General features: G+C 48.8%; 3 protein-coding genes across 3 annotated transcripts; 1 reads left to right on the top strand and 2 right to left on the bottom strand.

Moving 5' to 3' along the window:
• Positions 1-117: 117 nt before the first annotated feature.
• H6S33_003258 (uncharacterized protein) lies at positions 118-1,053 on the bottom strand (the record flags this gene model as incomplete). The annotated part of the gene is made up of 2 exons (XM_044834628.1): positions 118-128; positions 189-1,053. 2 exons carry the CDS (start codon positions 1,051-1,053, stop codon positions 118-120), a joined length of 876 nt encoding a protein of 291 aa, XP_044692465.1.
• A 1,826-nt stretch (positions 1,054-2,879) lies between these two features.
• Positions 2,880-3,593, top strand: H6S33_003257 (uncharacterized protein; the record flags this gene model as incomplete). Its single annotated transcript, XM_044834627.1, has 1 exon — positions 2,880-3,593. The coding sequence occupies one exon, from the start codon at positions 2,880-2,882 to the stop codon at positions 3,591-3,593; it is 714 nt and encodes a 237-aa protein (XP_044692464.1).
• Positions 3,594-6,474: 2,881 nt separating this feature from the next.
• H6S33_003256 (uncharacterized protein) lies at positions 6,475-7,965 on the bottom strand (the record flags this gene model as incomplete). Its single annotated transcript, XM_044834626.1, has 1 exon — positions 6,475-7,965. One exon carries the CDS (start codon positions 7,963-7,965, stop codon positions 6,475-6,477), a length of 1,491 nt encoding a protein of 496 aa, XP_044692463.1.
• Between the last annotated feature and the right edge of the window lie 12,117 nt (positions 7,966-20,082).

Here is a 20,082-nt window from a genome sequence, read left to right as displayed (position 1 = left end):
GGAAGCTATATATGTACCCCCGTAGAAGCCGGCCATTATACTCCACGTCAACTAAGTCCTGAGAAGCTTTTCGAGAGGACTCAACTGACATACGAGTCAGCAGCCCGCATATCATACCTAAAGCTCGCCTATGTATAAACCACACATTAGCAATCATCAATCACCCATGTAGAAAGGGCATTACTAACCTTCGAATTCTCCCCCTTCAGAAGCTTCGCCATCAACATTATCGCCATCTTCAAGGCCTTCCCCCTCCTCGTCCTCGTCCTCGACCTCTGTCACTAGCCTCGCCTCACTCCCAATTTCAAGATCCATCACGTGATCAACATCTCCCCCCGCCTCAATCAATAGCCTAATGGCTTCGTCCCATAATTCTGAATCCGGATCCCCCATCATCTTCCTCTCCCAGATCATATCATACGCCGCTTCAAGAGGGGTCCTACACGCTTCATCCTTCGCAATAGAGTCCGCTCCATACATTAAGAGAAGCTTCACCATGGCGGGATTATTGGTCCTTATAGCGGTATGCAACGTCGGCTCATCCCACAAACACCAATCCTCCTCGTTCTCTTCCCACATACAGCCTAGTTCAGACTTCTCATTGGGCGAGGCACCATGCTCCAACAACAGTTGGACCATCTCATAATGCTTAATTTCCACAGCCTTTCTGACCACAGAGTCTCCATGAAAACAGACACCAAGCTTCGGAGTAAGGTCGACGCCGTTGAAGACGAGGAGTTCGACGGTTTCAAGGCATCCGCTGTCGACAGCGAGATCGAGGACTGTGGGGCAGTCCAAGAAGGCTGGGTAGCGGTAGTTAATGTTAGCCCCGGCCTCAATGAGGCGGGCTACAAGGTGGGTGAGGCCACGACTGGCAGCCCAGAGAAGGATGGTGTCCTTATTTCTGTGGAAATAGGCAGTGAGGAGGGGGGCAAAGAGGCGGTGGAGACCGCGGCAGGTGGTTTGAAGTGAATTCAGAGAGCCTGTTGAAGATGGGAGAAGATCTTTGGCAATTTCAAGGAGGATCTCATTAGGAAGATAGATGAGAGGCATTTTTGCTGATGAAATTCTTTCTTGAGGATGGAATTCTTTCTTGAGGATGGAATTCTTTCTTGAGGATGGAATTATTTCTTGAGGATGGAATTATTTCTTGAGGATGGAATTATTTCTTGAGGATGAAATTCTTTCTTCAGGATGGAATTCTTTGGTATTGATGGAGTTTTTAAGAGAAAGAGAGGGAGGCAGTGGGTATATTTTTATCAACGATGACTGGAGAGCTAAGGTTTCCTAGCGTGTGAAAAACTGGCAGTGATGTGGGCTTGCTCGACTGCGCTTATTTGCTTGTAGAAAGCCCCTGTAGAAAGAGAATAGAACTGTCTCTGACAGGACGTAAAATCGATAAAAATGACGCCGGAGTATTAGAAACTAAGTTTTGATATTCATCTTCATACTTGTGAATATTTCATCTGTCGTTCAACCAGTCTCACGCTCATCATTCTCGACAGAGAACGACTACATGTACCCTGATCCATTATTCTCATGGCTACTGTACATCCGCTCCCCATGCATGATGCAGCATATACAGGATAGATAACCTAAGGGACAGAGGAGAGGGGTGCAAAGGGTGCAAAGGGTGCAAAGGGTCCTATAGACCACATAACCGTCCTCCGTTGACCACCGTCATCATATCATCTTTACCCCAACCACTTGGCTCACTCGTTCCCAACTCCATTGATGAAAAATCACCCTCTTTCTTGTCCGTTTCTCCACAGTTTACGCCTACCCAGCAAAATATCCCCGCAAAGAGGGCTCTATCAAGAAAGGGCTATCTAGAGCAAACTATTTTCTGAGAATCCCCTCAAGTCTTTATATATATCTACTTCTTAATTTCATGTTGAAAGAGAAGATACCAATGATCGACTTCCCTCTTTTTTCAACCGACGCAGTGGTCCTCCACATACACAGAATCAGAAATTCAAAGCTACATATACAGACCTGATCTTCAAACTACAATCCTGAAATATGTGTGCAGAGAGAAAGGCAATATTCAAAGATCAATCACGTTGCCCGCTCGAAAGGCAAGTATATATCAGACGTTACATGGAGTAACACTAGCGAAGTAGTTAAATAGGTCAATGATCCGGGAGATGGTTAAATAGATGTCAATGATCCCAGAACTAGTTAATGATCTGTCGTGACATAAATAAGCATATATAGCCAACGTCTCGTGACAAAATCCACATCCGACCCATGTAATCTATTTTTAGTAACATATTTACACGCAATATAAACAACCTCATAAACAATTGCCTCCATTTATTTTTTTTCGGGAGTGCGTTTCATGCAAATAAGAATCGCGCGATAATAACCCTCTGGACCGCAATAAGGTCTTCTAGACTGCTCCCAATCAAAATTACCCATCCTGCGCTTTCTTAGTGAACCACACTTATCAGTATCTCCTGATCCATTAATACCAACCACCATCTCCGAACCCAAACTCCCCACCAATAATGCACCAACCACAAGCCACCTGCAGAATTTCGGGGAAATGAAGGTTTACGTAACCCTCTACTCGGAACCCGAGTGACGATTCATGAACGTGTCGTGTGACACAATTTCCGCCAAGGTAACAACCCCCCCATCCCATTGCGCCTGTTATCGCCCAAGATAGTCAGCCTCCTCATTTCGCAAACCTCTCCTCCTCCTCCTACTCCTCCTCCTCCCCCTCCTTATTCTGTCCCCCCCAACACATCCTTTTCTTCCTCGGCATATCTCCAAGTCTGTACTCAATCCACATTAGTACAGTATATCCATTCCACTCACCTGAAAGATCCCTACCATCAGAGCTCGAAGCTCCTCAACAACCGGAAAACCACACAATGTCTCTCCTCGCCCTCGCCAATGAGATTCTTCTCATTATCGCCTCCAACCTCTCCACTCGCGACCTAATAAACTTCCAGGTCAACCACCGTCTACACTCCCTCCTCACACCCGCCTTAACCCGCCTCATGCTCGCTCGGAAAGACCCCCTCCTTCTCTGGGCCGCGCACAAAGGCCGCGCACCACTTCTCCGGCGCCTTCTCGCCAACGGCGCCTCCCTCGCCTACGTCGGTAACCGGCACGATTGGCCACGCAAAGAGCTTTACCAGCAGCGCACCGTCCTCCACCTCGCCTCCGAGTGCGGGCACGTAGAGCTTGTAAAGCTGCTGATTACCGAGGGCGCCGACGTGAACAACGCACAGCACAAACCACAGCAGTACGCGTCGACAGCGCTGCACCTCGCGGCGAAGCGCGGGGATGTGGCGGTGGCTGAGGCGCTCGTGGACGGCGGTGCGGAGCTGGAGCTCAAGGACCGATCGGGTGCAACAGCGCTATTTTTTTCTGTCAAGGGTGGGCATGAGGAGGTGGTCAAGTTTCTAGTGGACAGGGGGGCCGACGTCAATACGACGGATTGCGCAATGACAACTCTGTATCAGATGGCTTCCACCCGCGGGTTCCTGGAGATCGAGAGGATCCTGTTGGATGCGGGAGCTGTGCCAGAAGCGACAGATGAGGATCAGTGTATGCTTTCGCCCTGCATTAACGGTGTCTAATAAATTGATCTTTTTGGGAACATTGGCTTATCTGTGCACACAAAAGAGATAGCCACCGCTGCGGACTCGAACCCCCCCCAGAGTCGCGCTAACCGCAGTGGCCTGGGGCCTGTGGCCTTTTTGCGCGAATTTGTTTCTCGATTCGGGAAGATGAAAGTTAACAGCAAAGCGGGGACGTATGATAAGAAGGGAATTCGGGCTGCTGGCCCGTTATTCCAAAAAGGATTTCGAATCGTGTGTTTTTCCCCCAGACGCCGCCCCAAGACTGCGGGGCTCCCTCCCGGGGATGTTGATTGAAAACCTACAGAAAGGTGGAGTTATTAACAGTATCGTTATTTAATAGTCCTCGGTAGTTATAAGTAAGACATGTACATAGGACACCAAATCCATTCAAATTTCCTTCTCAAGAAATCAATTGTCTAAAACAGACCTCTTGCCTTCCGTGGCTAATTATCAGTTTAAATGATTGGACGACTTACGAGGTTGATAGCATGCGAGCCTGTAGCCTGTAGAATTGCCACTGTGTTGCTGATAAAATTTTATAGCAACGAATGTAGTCGGGAGTTCTCGGAAGTGAGTAACGAGTGACGACCCATGATCACTAAACCTCAAAGCCCGTTCCGTTTTTCTTTTCAGCTTATTCCTTCCCAATACACAGGTCGGTCTTCAGATAGCTCTTGTGGTATGGTTTTTATGTTTGAAATATATTCCCAGGGCAATCTAGAATTTTCCGAGGTGAATCGCAGTAGATGTAAAGCTTGCTTCCAGTCGGAAACCCGTATCGCGGGGACGTCCCTGAATGGCAGGCCTGTTTAAGTCCTTGCCGGGCATCTAATCGCAGTTATACTGCAACATCCATCGCACAAGAAAAGCCCAGTCAAGCCTGCGAAACCTTATAGATACCCTGACATTGTAGGCCAGGCAAGGATGGCGTAGAAAGCCACAGGTTTTGGTCGGCAGCACCGCAGGGACTCCTCCGGTAGATCTCGAACTTGATTAATTCTCAAAGCTTGTATTTTCCAAGGGACATAACCCTGTTCACTTGATTTAGAAGGATGGTTAAACTGATCCAGCTATATTGAAGAGTGAATCCTAGATAAGAAATTCTTCCTATAATAAGAGACGCCGAGGAACAGTCCTAAGATTAACACTTTTCTGTGAGTGATAGAGAGAGGGATATACCTTGATGGAGATATAGTGGACAGGTCAGTTTGAAGTGATTTTGTAGTCGTAGGTTGAGTGTGCTGGTAATCCGCCCCTGGTTGAGGTTTTGTCTCCATCCCGAGTGGCCATGGTATATACATACCAAAAGCTAGTCATGTACTCATCCCCCGACGAACAGTTTGTTGCTCACTGTAAGAGGGCTGGGTACGAGCCTAACCAAAGGTCTACCATTAGGGATATCCTTAGCTGGTGACTGGGTCAGTTCGGCAGATAGATCGCGATTCATCAATCTGACAGAGGCTAGAGTATCCTACGCCTACCTGACAGATGACCTTACTCACGTCGCACGATAAGATCGTTCCTCGAGTGGTTGATGTATTCTACCGCGTCACCCCAGCGGGTGTGCGGTGGTGCCAAGCTAGCTCAGAAGGTATTTGAGTTGAAGAGCGAAAAAGCATACACGGTGCTCTTAATTCCGGGTCGGATAACCAGTGACTCAGGTTTTTGCCTCACGCTCCGAGTCAAACCTCGCTTAATTACTGTGGTGCGCAAGAACTTTGTGGTGTTGGGCTAGAATTGCGGGGGGGGGGTTAAAAATATCTCCGGTGTTCTTAGACTACATACAATTCCAAGCACAGTACTGCAAGGCTCGATTGGCAAATATTGAATTCCAGATACGTAATATACGTATATCCCATCCAATACATGTAGTGAATAATCAGCACTTTAAACGCATGCACTTGAGCGGTTGGTAAATATATTAGAAGCCCGCGGAGAATAATGTGGGCTCTTAAACCATCGTTTGCGGTGTGAACATAGCGCGAATGATGGGGGGAAATAAGATGTAATCACAAATCTGCAAAGAAGGAAGAACATGTATGTATTATACCACGTTACATAATTTAAGGTTCCCTTTGAACAAGAGCTCGGACTTGAGCACGTGTAAGCGTGATGACTGGACACATGAGAAGAACAAAGGTGTGTTCTGCTCCATACCCCACACATAAATCCTTGTTTTATAAATTTAACGCATCCCCAGGGCGAGTCCATCATCTGCAGCAGAGAAAGCCATCACGACAGCAATATTAGTGGGCTCGCCACTGTGACACGGTGATAGCGTGCGAAGCTCGCTGGCTGGCCGTACAAAGGACTGGATGAAGCTCTAGATCTGTAGGACCGAGGGAACTAACATAATAGATAACTGTTTTAGTCCTTGGGCTATCTATTTGGAACTGTGAATACTGTACGGAGTGTTCCTACCAAGCCAGGCCAGGCCATATCCATAGGTGCTCGCGGGTACTTCGCCATGAGCGAACATACCCAAATACATCGTCAGAAAATACATGAGTAAGCACCTCGGAATACGGAATTCAAAGATGGTTTGCTTTTTCTCCAAAAATAAACTTCAAGATCGAAAAATCGGCAAACAGTACTTGATCCACCAACTTTTATTGATCGATAACGGCGGCACCCAAAGGTTCGGTCAACGAGGAGAGGATAAACAACGGGGAAGAAAAAGAGTGAGAATTCTAGCCATTCTATGTGCCCGGAAAAGTTCAATAATAACGGATAACAAGATAAAACCGCAAACGAGTTTGCCGCCTACAAAAATAATGACACCATAAAAGGTTAAAAAATCTACAAAGGATTGGAGGCAATCAAGTCCAGACAACATCTCATCTCGCAATTTCAAACAGTCAGTCCAGGGACCTTATTCTTATCTCTTATCCTTCTCCTTCCAGCCTCGGATTTTATCCATAACTTTACTGGTCTTGCCTTCACGATATCTCCGGTTTCCACCATATGCATCACCATTCAGCGGTAGGTTCTCTGCAGATACTTGTAGGTTTACCAGTCCAGTTATTCGCCCAAAGTCTGCATCGTTTTCAGTCTCGGTGTCGGGAGATTCGGAAAATTTACTCCTCACTTCCCGCGGCATCTCTGATGGCAAGTTCAAAGATGGGTGAGTAATGCTGGATTTCTGAATCCCAGGCTTCTTTTTCTTGGAATCGGTTAGCTTTTTGCCGAACCTCTCACTCGCGCTTCCAAGCCGATTGATCATTGTTGACGACTTATTCGACGCTGTTGGGTCCTCCTGAGCGGTTGTGATGTAGGTAAGAATCGTGGAGTCCCTTTCTATCTTATCCCTTGGACTAAATGCGGCCTCCTTCCTTTTCTCCGCCTCCGAACGAATCTTCTGTCTCATCTCCTCTTCATCCTCATTATCAGTTATCTCTTTTGGCCCCCTAAACTTCTCAGCCTTATCTAACGATATAGCCTTTACTGCAAGGGGTTCGTTCTTCGGCTTTGATAGTGAAGGACTCAACATCGAAGTACGAAGGCCCTCCCGCGACGATCTTCCTATATTCCCCAGAGACGGTAAGTTTCCTTGACGAGCGCTCAGAATTGGCGGTGATAGGGGAGGAGAAATCTCTCGAACAATGCTCAGAGGAGATGCATATCGTGGGTGCCGAGCCGTCGGAGACATTGGTGTTGATTGGTCTGACTGAATGGGAGATTGTAATACCTTGGAAGGTAATGATATTGTCGATAAAGCCCTCGGGGAAGTGTAGGCGTTTGAGTTACTTGGGCCGTATTGGCTGCGCGTTGGAGATGACGGGGGCTCCCCGATTGTCGACCTGGCAACCTTGTGAGGCACTGGCTGTTCCCTAAGCCTTGAGTCGAGACTATTCGCTGCCGAATGATTCCCCATGGGGGGCATCGCCGGTAGCTCTTTATCCACTCGCAGTATTGTAGTGGGCCTAGAGATGACCTTCGCAGTCACATTCTGCTGGGCTATATCACCACCTTTACTATCACCACATTCTTCACGGGGGCGACCTTCTGGTGGCAGTCTTGACCGTATAGGTGTGGTGATATCAGCAATACTCGAAAGCACGTTCCGCACTTTTTCCAGCTCGTCCCGCAACTCTACGATAGTAGCGTCCTTCTCTCTGATTAGCAGCAGTTGGCTTTCAACCTGCTCAGCTTGTCCCTGCAACTCGATGATGGTGGCGTCTTTCTCTCTGATAAGTAGTAACTGGCTTTCAATCTTCTCGGCTTGCTGATTGATAAGCTGCTCCTGCAGATCAGCGAGCTGGAGGTGTTGCTGCTCGAGGTTGATTTTAGCTTTTGAGTACTGATCTCTAGTATACTCCAGAGCGATAGGTGCGTAAAAGTCCATAGCGGCTTGGTTATTGTTGTCCATGGCTTAATATTCAGGTTTGTGACTTGAGGGTATTATTAATATTAGAGCTTATGGATAACCAGTATCGTGATCACAGCAATCAGCGTGAGGATAAAAGGAACTCTGTGGAGAACTACTCTTTATAGAATTGGCTTCCTATCTCGATCATATTGATCGCTAACATGACATTCTATGACGGACGTGGAAGAGCCTAGGCAGCTGGAGAGAGCTAAATTGGGCCTTGAATAGCATCTATAAACCATGTAGAATGGATAAGAGATGATGTCCACCAGGCGGAAAAGAACATTAGAAAGACACAACACACGCACGTATGGAAAAGAGACCGCGTTACATATAATGTATAAATTAACAAGAAGAACAATATAGAAACCATATGATACCCTTGCCCTCTCCCAATCATCCGAGTGATAATCCATGATTTATTGACTGATTATTTGATATCTTTTATTTTTCATGACAGGAGCGGCGGACGAACTTTATAAGGAAAGGAAAGAAAGAAAGAATTGAGCAGACATAAAAGATCGTGCTCAAAGGAAAAACTGTCATAAAGGAAAGTAATGGCCACAGGAACTCTGACAAAGGGGAATCATAAGATCATTCTGGTCATTGACACTGACAACGAGCACACCCGCCACAGCCACTTAAGCAGTATTATAGAGGAAAAAAACATTCTTTAACGCGTATCTACCGCCCAGCAGCCTACACGCATCTTGCCCGGTACGTTCATGCATCCATGGAACTCCCACTCCCTTTCTATGCTCGCTAACGCGCGGACAACCACGGACAGCTACTTAGCTAGCCCAGCGCACATCCATACAATTCTATCCATCCTCCGATGTCTCTCGCACTTGTTCCGATAAGGGAGTAATACTAACCCATCTTCTATACCTCCTATTCAATCTTTTACTCTCCCAGCCCCTAGCTGGGACTAGACTGTGCTCGTGTATCGTCCAGTACCAGATAAGCTACCGGAGATCTGATCTGCACCCACACACACCGCACACACTAGCTAGCCCGGGAAGGGAAGGGCAGGGCAGCGAGGACGGGTATCAGTTTTCAGATTTGGGTTTTGGCGTGGGCCCACGTGGTGGTGTCGAAGCTTCTGGATTTTTGGGTGTGTGGGTGTGGTGGACGTACAGATGTAGAGAGATGGGAGGTTTTTTGGGTTTGATAGTCCATGGTAGAGGTGGCCATGACGAAGTGTGAATAGTAACCTCAACTCTCTCCCTACTCTACGTATATGGCGTAGATCTAGAGTGAAGTAGAGTAGCACGCCCGGACCCGGAGATCTTCCCACACGGGCCGGATGGGTATGTACGCTATGCTGTTTTGTGTAGATTAAATATTCCGAACCAACCCACTACATCTGTATCTCTATCTAATCTCTATCGAGTTCAAATCTGAAATACTAAACACACACTGACCAGATATGCTTCAAACAATAACACCAGCAGCCATCTCAGCACTCCAAAGTAGGGTACATACATGTACAGTCTACATACATGTACCTGATTAGAGTACTTTCCTTACCGCATCCCACCCACCTTCCCATATATCAACCCGCCAGCCCATCCGCCCATCCGCCCCCGGTAGACATTCCATATCTCCATCCTCCGCTCCCACCCAATCAAACCTTTTTACAAATCCACCTAGGTATGCACCCAAACACTCTAGATGTAGAATACATGTACTCGCAGCAGGTAACAAGTACCCGAAAATGCACGTCCTAATCTGCAATTTCCATTGGAGTAGAAGTCAAAAATACACCAAAAACTTGCAGCTGCATATTCGGGTACTTCATGCCTGTCGCGAGTACCTATGTAGATGTAGCGTAGAAATATCTCTCCAGCTCTACATACATACATACGCCATACCCCTGCCTACCCATGCCTCCGCCCTACCTTACCTACGCAAAAAAAAAATTCTTCACAGATGCCAGAGCGACGTTGTATGAGTTGTCCATGCCACCCCCCCATTTTACCCGGCGCATACCCACGCACGTCCCAACGTCGGCGTCTCTCTACCTTCCACACATAATTCTCTGTCTCTTCTTGCGAGATGATTCGCGCGGGTAATATAGAGGCTTGTTGCATGGGCGGCGGGCGTTTATCCAGCGAATCAGGTGCGGGGCGCTAAGATCTGGGAGTGCACTGGGATGGGCTTTCCACATGGAGAGAGGGCGGGGAGGATGACGTGATGGTGCGCTATCAAAAGAAAGCAGGCAGGCAGGCAGGCAGAGAAGAGAAGAGAGGGAGGGAGCGGGAGCGGGTCGGGGCGTACTCTACAGTGCAGGCAGAGTGCGTGGTTGTATTTCCAGTGTCCTGGTGTGTGGTGTATTTTTTTTTTTTTTTCGTTGGTGTCGTGTCGGGAGGGAGGGAGTGCCGTGTTGCGGTGAGGAATTATATTGGCCGGGCCTTTATTTTCATTATTATTTGTGGTGATATATTCACTTACGAGTCTAACTAAGCTACTTAGGTAGGTACCGGCGATAGCTACTCTCGATACTCAGATACGAGCTAATCTACGTGTTGTCCAAGATCTGCAATGTATCTTTTCTTCTTCCGGGATTGCCAGAGAAGAAGAAGCAGCAGCAGTAGCATCCAGCAAAAGAAGAAGAAGGGTCGTGGGTTTGTCTCAGGCGCTATCTGCCTACTTTTGTGCCATTTTTGTATCTATATCTTACTCTCCTCTGTATACTTGCTTCTTCCCCGTACCTTTTCATAAGCTTATTATAAGTGGGGGTGGTAGGTTTCTCACTGTCAGGATGTCTATATTTTCTTCTTTCCCCGGCAGCTGAAGAAAGAGACAAGACAACGAACGGGCAACACGATAGATAGAGTAGAGGCACTCTCTCGTGTGTGTGTGACATCTGCACATTCCCAGCAGCGTGGGGTTGAAGCTTAAATTCCAGCAATGTACCGGCCTCACCTCCATAGAGCACTCTACCTTTCTGCCTGCCTGCCCTGCAGGGACCCCAATCAGAGTCGCCAAAGTCATCCCTATCGATAGTGTATTGGCCCTTCCGCTCGGTGAGACAGCATCCCGGAAGACAGGCAAAAAAAATTGCTTTGATGGCATGGCAGGGGATGTGCATTCCTGGGACCGTTAGACTTTTTTTCTTGACCTTCCGTGCTCGTGCTCGAGCTCGGAAGATACATAGAGTGATGAATCATGACGCAGCACCCAGCAGCAAGCAGCAGCAGCAATCTCTTATCTGAAGTTCGGCAGGTACCTAGATAGCCAGATAGCCAGGGAAGGAAGAAAAAAACGAGAAAAGAAAGGAAAAGGAAAAAAAAAAAATATTTATTTTTTCCTCTTCAACGCACAGGCCCGCACACCCGCTGGCTCGGGAAGATGAGCCAATACGCATCGAGAGCTAGTTAGCTGGTAAAGAAGCAGCAGAGGCAGGTAGATTTCAAACCTTCTTTCGCGGGGCCGCATTTTGATTCCACTTCCAGTTCGGGGGGTCGAGCAAGAAAAAAGGGCTAGCCAACAGAAAGTGCTTTCTGTTACCCTACTACGTCAGTTCAGTTTTTTTTTCTTTCCCCTGCGTGTCTCATGATCCTGTAGGCTGTAGGTAGGGTCATGTAGCTTCTCAAAGAAGCCGTGCTCCTACAGGTAAGTGAAAAGTTAGGGTAGCCCTCTGAATGGCCTCCTTCGCGAGCCAATGATCGATATTTCGTGCGAAAATATTCCGGCACGTGCACACTTGGAGGACGCCGATGAACATCGTGGTTTACTATGGCTATCGTGATATATAGGAACGTTCTTATTTCTCTTGCCATTCCTCGCGCGCAGCTCCCGTACGTACTCTAAATTCCCATCCTTACCAACAGCCCCCCCCCCCCCAAACCTTTCCTTACTTCCCCCCCCCCCCCCCGCAATCCCCGCAAATTGACTATCCCCGGATTTTAATCATGGCGGGAGATCAGATCGAGGGTAAGAAGAAGCGGAACTTCATCTACACGAGATGGATGGTTGGTAGCTGCCACGTTTCGAACGGCGGATGACCGACAACGTAACGACGACGACAACGACGACGATGTATTGTAGTTCTCGTCCCGTATCGGGTTCGCAATCGATGGCAGCAGCAGAGATTTACCTGTTGTCGTGACCCCTTGGTGCTTGGGCACGGGGGGACAAAAAAAAACTGAGGTATGATAGTTGAAGAGCTCGAGCAGAACGGAGACGGGTAAGCTGCCAACTCGAGACTATAACTGGGTCCCCCCAATAAGTAACAATTACCACTGCTGTTACTACTACCATCCCAGGGATTTTGCCACTCCCCCCATCCTTCACGAACTGGAACTACCCAAGCTCTGGATTCCCGATATGAATTGATATGAATAGAGCTTCACGATCGGGATGGGCTCTTTCGTCCTCTATCAAGAACAGGTCTGAACACGCGACAGGGCTAGGTACCTCTCCTCTGGCTCGATGTGTTGTTGGGGGCGACGTCAATCAACGTGTCCGTACGGGAGATCATTCTATGAATTGCCTATCAGAGCATAAATCACGTTCCGGTGGGTTTCAGATGTGCTGTAAGCACTCTCGGAAGGGAAGATGGGGATCTTGGATTGCACTGAAACAAGGGGATGGGGTTTTGTAGATTCGTGCCTGCAACAGATATTTCATCTCTATCCCCACATACCCCCCTCCTCTCCCTCCTCCTTCTTCCCCCTTCCTACCCTGAAGCTGTAAGCAGCATATGGGTTAGAGATATGTCGTTCCAATTCGACCGTAGTACCAATTCGACTCACTCCCCCGAACATTACTAGAATCCTCCTGAACGGATATTCAGGAGTCATGACGGTGTTCAAAGGTGACAGACGTCAAAAAGTTGCCGACCCATTCGAACAGCACAGAAGAAGCCCGGATGATTAGGAAGCTTAAGAAACCTGTATTTTCCTACCAGGCACCATAGGTAGGCCCAGGGTTATTGCATCTCCAAAATAGGACCCGGTAGGCTGGCTCATCAAGCTATTGGAACGATGCGCTGGTCAGGGGGCTGGGCATGGGGCGTAATTCTCCGAAGAGGTTGCAATTGGTTAAGTTCTTTTTCTCTTATGCTTTGTCAGGTACTTGCAAGCGGAGAAGGAAGGAGGGAGGTTTGTGCGAGTGAAAAGAAATAAAGAAAAGGGCCAGAGAAAGAAAGCACATCTCACGATGTATGTAAAGTAGTTTGGAATTGGTTGTAAGATCAGTCTCAAGTGCCGTTGTTTTACGGTAAAGCCGATCATTACCAATCTCCACGATAAAGGCGAGCGATACGGGGCTAACCCAACATCGCATCAGAATGTTAGTTAACCTAAAGTTTACCATAACCGGGTGCGATGCCCATTTCGTTAATTCCAGCCACTCTCGTGAGCGAAATCCCGACGCAGCAGCCAGATGATCGATGGTTTGTGCGGGGTTCGTTCAGTGGAGTCTGAGTCAGGCCATTGTTTCCCCTCTGTCTGTCTCTTTTTTTCTTTTACCCCCTCCTCACCGGTACCGTCTGTGGAGAAGCACGTAGCTTAGCTGGGGAGGGAGTGTAACTACTGTTCTCGTGATACCCAGATCGATGGAGTGCTTAAGAAAACGACGGAGAGGAGAGAGTGGGTGAGAATGTGATTGGTCAAGGAACAGGAGCCTCAACCTCGGCTGCTAATAAACGATTTGTTCCAAACAAGCCACCTGTCATAGCTCTAGCCAACCATAACATTCCATTCCAAACGAGCCACGGCCCAGTGCACCACCACCAGTGTCCACCACCTGCCAACTTGTGTGCCAAGTGAAGTGTTGCTGCACGTATGTCGCCCTGCCCGATCCCAGCCACGTTCTGCTGCTACTGCGCTGCTCCTGACTGAGGCTTTCACCGGTGGGATTGAACCCCTCCAAACAATGCAATTCACTTTGTTTGGCTGTGGGCAATCAAACCATTACATTACAGTACTCACATTAACAATGCCATTTACTGCTCCTTTCCTTGGGTTCGTCCGCCCTTGCCGCGACTAGCGTAACGCTAGACACTTCAGGGCCCCGACCACAGGACACGACGGTCACGCACATCGAAGTCTCCATGGATCTGTCCATCTTGATTGACTGATTGATATCCCAGGGATCTATTCGAGCACTCACGGCTGACAGCTACTCTAAACGATGATGGCGAGTATTGTGGAATGTTTCCCCAGAGGAGTAAGGAAACCTTTTTTTATTTTTTAAATTCTAAAAGGACATGACATATCGTGCGTGATGCTCGGAAGGAGACCGAATCACTTTGAATTGTTTCGAATACGAAAAGAGATGCATGGGGAGGGGATTTCTAATTGTTCGACACGGAGATAACTTTTGCCTCATAGTACTCTACTGCTAACTGCACTGGCATGGTGCACATATGGCGGTGGCTATGACTACATATTGAATGCCCTACTGAGCATGAAACTCGATTTGATGTGCATCCGAACGTTTTCTGCAGAGTAATGAAAGACGTAATGTAATGGATGAGGAAAGTCGGAAGGCAATTCTCACTTTTCGCCTTTTCGCCTTTTCGCTCTTTCCGTTCGGCGCGTCCGGAAGCTGAACAAGCGAAGCTGATGATTGATGGTGGAGGCGGCGAAAATAGTCTTCTACATACAGCCATGTCTGTACTCTATGTAGACGCAATCCAAATCTCATGCGCAAACAAATCCATCCGTCCATCACACATCAGGCTGATGCTTACTTACATTCACGCTGTTGTTTCCCACCACCCATCCATCCACCGCCTGTTCCGGAGAATATCACCATCATAAATTTTAGTCTTACCCATGAAGTAAAAACAAAAATACCAATCACCAAAGTACCAATATGTGTGTAGATAGAGAATCATCATCATCCGTCCTCCGGCCCCGACCGACCGATCATGTCAATGACGCCAGCACTCACCCCGGGAGATTCAGTCATCATCCTCCCTCCCTCTACCGCAATGATTAGCGGGATCACCGCCCTGGCTTCAACCCTGACCCTCGTTGTTGCGGAGACGCGGGGTTGGCTTGTTTGTTTTGTTTTGCGCATCACAAGCCAGCCTGAGAGTACGGTGCACCTACCTCCTCTGATATGATCCTCTATCACTCTATCGGCGGCGGGGTAGGTATCATATAGCAAGCAGGGACCACTATGTAGCTAGACTTGTTCCATCGCGACACCCGACAAGTCCAGACATCCGGTGAATCCAAAAACACATACAAATAGCTTCATTCGAATCTAGCGCGCACATCTGTTTACTCTGCCCTGCCTCTGCTCTAGCTGTGAAGTGTCAAGTGCCTGCTTGCCTGCGCCTGCGGTGTGATTGATGAGGTGCTTCCTGCAGCAGTTTGTGTTCGATAAGTGAAGTGAGTGGTTGCGAGGGGAACGGGTGATTGTTTACATCCCTCCATTGAAGGGCCACGAGGCGCTCGCTCGCTCGCCGCCGCCGCTGCTGGTGCAATTAATCGTTGTATATATGTACCTGGCTGGGATGTACCTGCCTGCTCTACAGACATGTAATCCATAATCTACATGTGGAAGTCCACGAGGAGTACGTAGAGTACAGTAACGTCTGTATGTAGCACACAAGATGAAAATAGCACTCTGCTTCCCTCCTCCGGAGGTACAAACTGCGTGCCAGTGCGAACTCCACTGCGCAAACTATCCCCCTCTAAGTCGTAATAGTTAATCTAAGCCTCACATATCACGACATCAGGGCGAGATGCCCATCCGTACCCGTACCGGCATCGCTACCCCTCCATCGTCCACCCCTCAAAGCAGGAACCGGACGATAGGGGCATCACGCGCAAGTTGGGGTGGGGAAAGGGCGCGATAAGGCTGGTTTTGGGGGGGTTTTTGGGAAGATTACATGGTTAGCTAATAGCTAGTGCCTTTCTGCTACAACTACATCTACATGTAGATACTCCGCAGAGAGATGTCCTCCCTCTCCAAGCACTCGGAGGTAACACGATGGATCAGTCACATGAAGTGATAGCACAGTCCAAGTCGGTAGTATCATAGCATCATCATCACCACGCTGCCTGCCCCCCATGTCCTGTCTTGTCTGCCTCATATGCGATGAACCAACACCACCAACACCCCAAAAAGCTTTACCGAGAAACTTAAACTTGATTCATCCCCCGCATCATATCATATCTCACCTCTTTTTCCCATACACCTGTTTCCCCTCTCTACTAACCCTAGCCAGTCCGGGTGTGCGCATGTTGGACAATACCTAACCCTGCACGTAGAAGCACATCACGAGCCCCTACGTCTTCGAGAAGCATTCTGAAGGGCAGAGATAAGTGAATTGAATTGGCAGGCGGGTATGTAATATGTAGTTAGGTAGGCCCCGCATTGACATTGATTATCTTATCCGCTCCCCGAATAGGATATTCGTACTGATAGGCAGCTAGAGTAGCTAGGCTCGCACTGACTGAGGTGAGGCGGCAAACACACAGGCCAGGTGAGACAAATGTCATAATTGATAAACATCTTTTGGATACGTATATTTCGTTTTTGCACCTGCATGGAGGAGTGAGTAAGTTGTACATATCTACATAGAGCACTGTACGCGTAGTACACTTTCTGTTGAGTCCATGTGTGTTAATTCGCTGTGTTTGAAGTCGTGTTGATTATAATCGTTCTACTATCTACATATTGACCGTCTATCTACATGCTGTACACATCTCAAGAGTACATATCCGCTACCCAACCAGCCAGCCTGAGTCGAAATCTACAACTGCAGTGCTACTCCGAGTACATCATCTACCAGGTATATACATACCGCTGTTGTACTCTCCAGGTGCTGTCCTACATACATGTGTTGAGCAGGTAGGTAGGGCAGTCTTTTATATCCCCAGCCAGCATCCTCGCGCAAGACGGCACCCAGCATCAAAGTGCATACCACCAGAAACTTGGCCTCGTTCGCCCTCTCCCCCATGTCATGTAACGTGCACATCTGGCGGCGGATGTGGAAGGGGGGAATTTCGGGGTAACTTTTGTTTGGCTCGACGTTTACTCTATTTTGTATCTGTTCGCCTCCCCCCACCCCCACCCACCCTGTACCCTGCCCTGGAAATGTTTCGTTTTGACGGTGGTGGGCGCGAATCGGCAGGGCTTCTCTGGGTGCGGCATCTTGATGCGGACAGGGAGGTGCTTTTATGTAGGCAGGGCAGGGCAGGGCAGTTGAAGGGAAGCAGGAAGCATCATCATCATATGTATGTCAAAAAAAAGGGCATGTAGCTGTAGAATCGGTAAGTAAAGTAGAAGCGGGCAGCCAACCAGCCCTGCCGCTCAGTCGGTCGCACAGCAGTTTCCATTACTCCCACGACCACGACCGCCGCCGCCGCACGCACGTCCTAACGTTGAGGGAGTGTTTTCGCGGGCCCCTCCCTCCCCCTCGCGCGAGATGGGACGACAGAGACAGTCAGATGTGGTGATGACCGTCCGGGGAACGGAAGCGTGCCCGGCTCGCAAGGGCCAGGGAGAGAGGAGAGTTTCTTTCTTTTGGCTTCTGGGTGGTTCCGTGCTAAGGCGCGATGCTGCTGGTGTATCGTGCAGGGACCAGGAGGGGTTCTATTTGTGTCATTTGCGTTTCCAGGAATGGGTTAGGGGAAAACCCCGTTCTGTTTTTGGGGGCGCGACGAGGGGCGCAACAGTAAATAGTGCCCGATTTGGAATCATGGGGGAATGAACCCCATTGGGGATTGGTGTTTTCTTTTGTTGGCTGAGCTTGCTGCCCCCGCTTGACAGTCCATGATGGTTGGTTTGTGGTTTGTGGATATGTGAATGGTTGTGGGTTATGGGTTGTGGTTACTATTGTGGTTGCGGTGGTTACTGTCACTGTCACTGTGGTGGTGGTGGCTAGCGAAACTACAGTTATGTAGCAGCAGCCACCCACAGAGCAGCAATTCGACAAATCCCACAAACCATAAACGCCCTGAGGGAGTGGCAGAGGAGATTTTATTTATGTTTACTGTATGTATGTATGTATGTATATGCGGTGAAGGCGTTGTACCCCTTCCAGATCAGTGTCTGCAGGACCCGTTTTTTTGTTTTGTTTTATTTTTCGATGTCTATTTTTTATTTTAGCTTTTACCTGGAGAGGAGCCTCCCTTCCTGGTTTTCGCTCCCACCACCCCATGCGCAGATACCCTCTCGACATACGCGCCGGGAACGTGGGGATTTTTCCTGATTGGCTGAGCTGGGTGGTTGTGGTGGTGGAGAAAGGGAAACCTGTTGTGGGATTGTTTCCCTATCAAGTAGTTCGGTCGGGAAGAAGGGGAAAAGGACAAGGACTGGATTTGGCGCCCCACCACCACCCCTTCCTGCTCGAGAGAGATATTTTATTTATTTGTAGAGATGAACCTATTTTACGCGGCGATTTAATAATAAATCACGGGGTAGATGTAGTAGATGGTATGTACCAGTTTGTACCCTACGCAGGGAGTTTGGGACCCTACGAGTACCCAGTGCGGGTGCAGCGACTTTACGGAAGCCGCAAGGTTTGCTCTCGGGGGAGGGTTTAATAGTGGTGAGTTTTTTTTTTGCTTGGGGGAAGGGGGAAGGGTGGATACGGGGGCCTTCTTGAATGTTTTTGAACAACTCATCAAAGTGTATGGAATCGAGATCATTTTTTTCTGGTGGTTTGGAAGAGAGAGAGGGCAACAAGAACGGGTAGGTATTGAAAGTAGTAAGAGCCAAAATCTGGGAGTGACTTCTTGGCTTTGCCGGGGGTGGTGGCGGCCATGAACCAGTGGGAGTTTGGGCGACTTGCCAGTTACTTTTGAGCCCTTGCTTGTCTGTCTGTTCTGTCTGCTCTGCTGCTGCTGCTCAGTGCAAGTTGTGCTTGCCTGAGAGCTTCCCTTCCCTGCTTTGGCGTTGCCCTGGCTGGTCGCTCCCCGCAGGGCGTGTAAGCCAATCCGCGATGTCCCCCGCCCTTTCCTTTTCATAGTGCTGGCCGGTGTTGCTGGCCAGAAGAGTTCAGTTGGACGAGAGAGCAGCAGGAGTAGCCATAGCAGGAGCAGGAGCAGCAGCAAAAGGCACCTTTCTTAGCAGCTAGCACAAGCAGGTCTTGGGACATCCCGCTCTCCCCACCATCACGAATTGGACAAGTGATGATACCCAATAGCCCTGCTTGCCTGTTCTGTTCTTTCCCTCTCCCATCATCATCGCGCCCTCACTCTCCATTCGGGCCACACACCCACACCCCATATGCACCGCACCCATTCCCATACCCATATCCACGCTCAGTCAGTCAGTGTCGTTCTCACCCACCACACTGTACGCAGCTGTCTGTCTGTCCTGCACATCCCCCCCCCAAATACTCCAACCAGTCAGTAACTCGGACAACAGGCAACTTCGCTCGCGAAAGTGAATTGGTCGTTTCGTCAATATTCCCATCACGCTCCGTAACCTCTTCCCCCTACTTCTCTCTACCCTACCTTATTCTCTATTCTCTTCTCTTGAACCTCACCTCGAAATCCCCCCCCCCCATTTCTCTTTCTAACAACCTTTTATTTCTCCCCACACCCACTCTCCCCCTACCCCCATCTTGCATCTCAGTTGACCTACACCCCCCCCTCCCCCTCTCTTCCCCGAATTAACCCCCCCCTCTTACTACTACCATCCCCGCTTCTATCTATCGGTCGGGCCATCATCCCCATTGCTCTCTCTTCAATCGTCCGCTCGGAACGAAAAACAAACTCCGTGCTTTCTCCATCACTGAATCTTTGACCTTTTTTTTTTTTACTTTCTTCAATCTCTGTCTGCTACTGTTCTATCACCAGTCCAGTTCCAGTCCAGTCCCACGTTGCTTGTCCGGCATAGACATTCATCCGTCCTACCCCCCCCCCTCCCCCGGTTGCATTAACTTGCAATCGAAACAGCCACGACTCTTTCTCTCTCTCTCCTCCGAAACAATCGAAACGTCGCCCATCTGATTTGACTACTCTTTTGTTACTCGAAAGATCAACTCGGCTGCTTTGAAATCGTATCTCCGGGAAACGAACCTGTCAAGACAGTTGTTCGTCCCTATTGTCCAGCCACCGCGCTGTGTTAGAAACAAGAAGGGGCCTCTTTTGCAAATAGACTCCTCGTCTTATAGGCTTAGGCTTGCCTTTCCTCCTT

Source organism: Morchella sextelata, assembly GCF_020137385.1.
Source record: "Morchella sextelata strain SCLS chromosome Unknown scls_14, whole genome shotgun sequence".
NCBI classification, from domain to species: Eukaryota; Fungi; Ascomycota; class Pezizomycetes; order Pezizales; family Morchellaceae; genus Morchella; species Morchella sextelata.
Note: the sequence above shows the minus strand (reverse complement) of the source record. Positions and strands in the feature narration are given on the sequence as shown.